Raw genomic sequence first — 3,664 nt, 5'->3', positions numbered from 1 at the left:
GTGTAAGTGATTCTCAGATAAAAGCAATAATTATCCGTTTCCATCAATATTTTTATAGCTCTGTTACTAGGCCTTATTTCGTGGGACGGTTGTTTCACAGTACTTGGATAGTAACAGAACTTGATACGGACGAACTTCGCAGAACTTGAACATTAACTTTGAAATTTGATGAATTGTTCAAATTCTGTGAATTCAAAATTCATTCAAAATCATTATGCCATTTTGCGCATGTTTTCATTTCGTTAAATCAACATTTTTGAAGAAATTATACATTTATTTTTCAGGTTTCTTCATCCACCGAGAACTGAAGACATCGAAACAGTCAATTATCCCGTAGTTACTGCTAATCGAAAATATTCAACGCATATCATTTTTGGAAACATGAAATGCGATTCCACGATAAATGATGATAAAAATAAAAAGGTTAAAGAGGGTGACAAATGAGAGCCGCACCAAACTGCGTATTTCTAATTTACCTCCCTTGGCTGAAACGCCGTGGTGATAGCTGCAGTTCTTCCAAGACAAATGATCCCACCACACGGAAGGCTATTAGGATTTGTCCAAATTACAAACTGGGCGCAGCTACGACCGATTGAATAAAGTCAAATAGCGCTTCCCGTCGCGCTATCCTCGTTTTGTCGTGTTAGTGCATCAATCAGGGTACAGTGCTAGAAACTAAACTAACAGCAAATAAGTTTAAAGTGAACCCAACAGCTTCGATAGCTTTGTTTCACGCGAATTGATGTCGTGTTCAGTGAATAAAGTTTTATATGCCGATAGTGAAAATATTTTCAATTAACTTGTGCCATGCGCCAACATTGCAATCAACGCTATAAAGTTAAAACAATATCCAGTCAAAAATATTTTAAAAAAATCGTTATTAAAATATACTTTTAATCTCCCCAGGTTAATTTCGTGAATTAAACAATATGGATGATAACGGTAGAGTAGATTCTAGCCATTACAGGCACAGTGACTTGCCCGAAACACATCGTTACGGCAAGGTTCGCAGCGGGGAGCTGTCATTAACGACTTCTTCAGACAGCAGAGAGACGACCGACTCATTCTTCGCTAATAAAGCGAGAGCAATCGGAAAGATCACCACTGACAGCACCATGACTTGCCAGAACTCCCCTCTCCACAAGAAGAAGGTCCAGGTCTCTATCGACCCCGCGGCGTTCACCAAAGGCAACGGCGGACACACTCCGCTATGCAAGATACGCCTGGATGGGGCTGCGGTGCTTTTGCGAGAAAAGAACAGCGGAAGTTTTCCCAATACTCCTCAAGTGTTGAGGCGTATGGAGATGGTTCAGAGCGCGATGTCGGCTTCAAGCTCCCCGGTGGTGTCGCGGAGAAGCGAGTTGATGTCGGAGGGGGCGATGGTCCACCGCTCTCCCGTGCTGAGCAGGCGCTCCGAGATCCTGTTCTCGGGGGAGAGTGCTAGCGCTAGTGGTGGCAGCAGTGTGAGCAACTCCCCCATCGTGGGGAGGAGGTTCGAGTCCGGGTTCGGGTCCCCGGCGCGCAGTATCGGCGAGCCGGGGGTGTTCGCGTCCCCGGTACACTATGCAGGCGGCAGCATCCGCGGCTGGCGGGAAGAACAGGAAGAGGAGGTGCGGCAGGGAGAGGCTCCCCCGGACCAGACACTGGTGGCGGGCTGGCTAAAGTTCCGCGACAACAAAAGGGTATGTTACTCATTTCAATACTTGATTATGCTTCACGGATCCCTTGAATCGGGAATGGTAATTCACTGGTAGATATGGTGAATTCAAGGTATTTAGAACAACACAATTCCACATCACACATAAGTGGTATAATAACGACCTTCAAATTTTTTTACACAATTCATTTAGGTAACAATCGTATACTCGTATGTTCATTTAATTGGAACGAATTATTACAGTAAACACATAATATATGAAGTAATTCAATTAAAAGTTTAACTCGAACTCCACAATAATTGTTGCCATTTATTGAACTTGGGTAGTTGTGTATTTTCGTTCGTTAGTAATCCTTTTTTTAGAAAGCGCTGCTTTTAAAAATAAATATCACATATGTGGGTATAAACCTACACAAAATAATCACATAGTAATGATTATTAGCGGAATTCATTAACATAATATATAATGAATCTGCATTAGAAATTTTAAGTAATGTAAAATATATATCGAAAAAAAATAATAAACTTTGTAATATGTAGTGAAATTAAAAGCTATGCTTCTTTGATTTTCCATGAAAAATGCTTTTTAAAACATTAAAGAGTCATAATTAAAACGGAAGAACAATGATGCTTTTGTCACAATACTATCCCGTTCACACCATTCAACTGGCGCTATTCTTCCTCGTATCAAAAAAGTAAAAACGGTAATTTTTTGCAGCTGCAGTCCCGCGAACAAAGAGTAAATTAAAGGGTCCTTTTTTCTAATTGGCGGGGCTGGCTTGGTGGCTGGCTGGCCCGGCCTCTCCGTGCGCTGGCCACAGATGGTGTTCAATCACAAGACGAATTTTAAACAATAAAGGCCGTAATGAGAATCGGACGAGAATCATTTCTCCTGAAATTTTTAAATGTATGAAATGTTGAAATAATTCCGTTTTATGGACGAATTCTGACATAAATTTAAATTATTTAAATAATTTTACTACGTTTTGTCTACGTAATATTATGATGTATGTATTTTAACTGCTTAGTAGCGTTAGTACCTACCTAATTTGTATACAACACTGCAGCCATGGGTAGAACCACAGTATCTTTATTCGCATAATCTCAAGGAAGATGCTGTCTTTTTACTTACGACGAAAAACGTGCAGCAAACACCTCAGCACGGTTTCTCCTAGTTTCACAAAACACCACCAATAACCCATAAATCTACTGATTATTAACACTTTTTGTATAACTGCTATTATGTAAATCTGAATTTATTCATTTGGGAGGCGGGTTTGGGCACCGCCGCCCGGGAACCATTTATTGGATAACTAACACCTCTGCTATAGGTTACCCCAAATGATTCGCTACGTTTGGTGATTTAGCAGGGATGCCCGGGTTGATCGGGTGGTGTGTTCAGGAGGCGCCAGCCCAGCTGCGTGGCGTGCCGGATCGAAAGAGGCTGGTTTGGAGAAACCCTTTAACCTTTCCGCCGGCCTCTCTTGACCCATCGCCTTGCGCCGCAGCTGGCGGGAAAAATTATTCGTCCATTACTCCTGGACAAGATCCCTAGATTTCTAGCCACCCCTCATACCATTTTCATTCCTGGAAAATCCAAACATCCCAAAACCCAAATTTTTTTAAAAAATACCCTCCACACAGCTTTCCTACAGATGACACACAGGAGGCCCTGAGGGAAAGTATTTTCCTCAGGGCCTCCTGTGTGGGGTTAGTGAAAAGAAGAGAATAGAAATGATTAAATAAATTAAAAAAAATATATGACTGGGAAGGAATTCTATATTTGAATGTTATAAATGTCCTTGGCTGAAATTGACAAAAAAAGTCGAAAATTTGATTTAAAATTCAAGGAATGTCTCAAAAACATCCTTTTCTATGAATTTGCCAATCGCTTAATCATAGAAAAACATGTTTGGCACGTTTTCCGCTGAGCACCGACGCCGAATGGATCAACGCTTGTTCTATAATAGATCCTCCATTGTACCGGTAGAACAAGGATATTATGAC

The 3,664-nt window shown here is 41.1% G+C and overlaps 1 protein-coding gene across 1 annotated transcript; it reads left to right on the top strand.

Moving 5' to 3' along the window:
• The first annotated feature begins 290 nt into the window (after positions 1-290).
• On the top strand, positions 291-3,212 carry LOC149426402 (uncharacterized). The gene is made up of 2 exons (XM_089639850.1): positions 291-1,682; positions 3,060-3,212. Exons 1-2 carry the CDS (start codon positions 930-932, stop codon positions 3,210-3,212), a joined length of 906 nt encoding a protein of 301 aa, XP_089495976.1. The 5' UTR covers positions 291-929.
• Positions 3,213-3,664: the final 452 nt, after the last annotated feature.

Source organism: Hesperophylax consimilis, chromosome 1 (genome assembly GCF_061612785.1).
Source record: "Hesperophylax consimilis isolate HC1 chromosome 1, BYU_Hcon_1.0, whole genome shotgun sequence".
NCBI lineage: Eukaryota > Metazoa > Arthropoda > Insecta > Trichoptera > Limnephilidae > Hesperophylax > Hesperophylax consimilis.
The sequence above is the reverse complement of the archived record's forward strand: the minus strand, read 5'-3'. Positions and strand labels throughout refer to the sequence as shown.

Bases quoted from the DNA above. Each gene is read 5' to 3' on its own strand.
- LOC149426402 (XM_089639850.1), top strand. From the start codon at position 930: ATGGATGATAACGGTAGAGTAGATTCTAGCCATTACAGGCACAGTGAC. The intron at 1,683-3,059 runs GTATGTTACTCA...TGGTGTGTTCAG, and splicing joins AGTTCCGCGACAACAAAAGG to GAGGCGCCAGCCCAGCTGCG.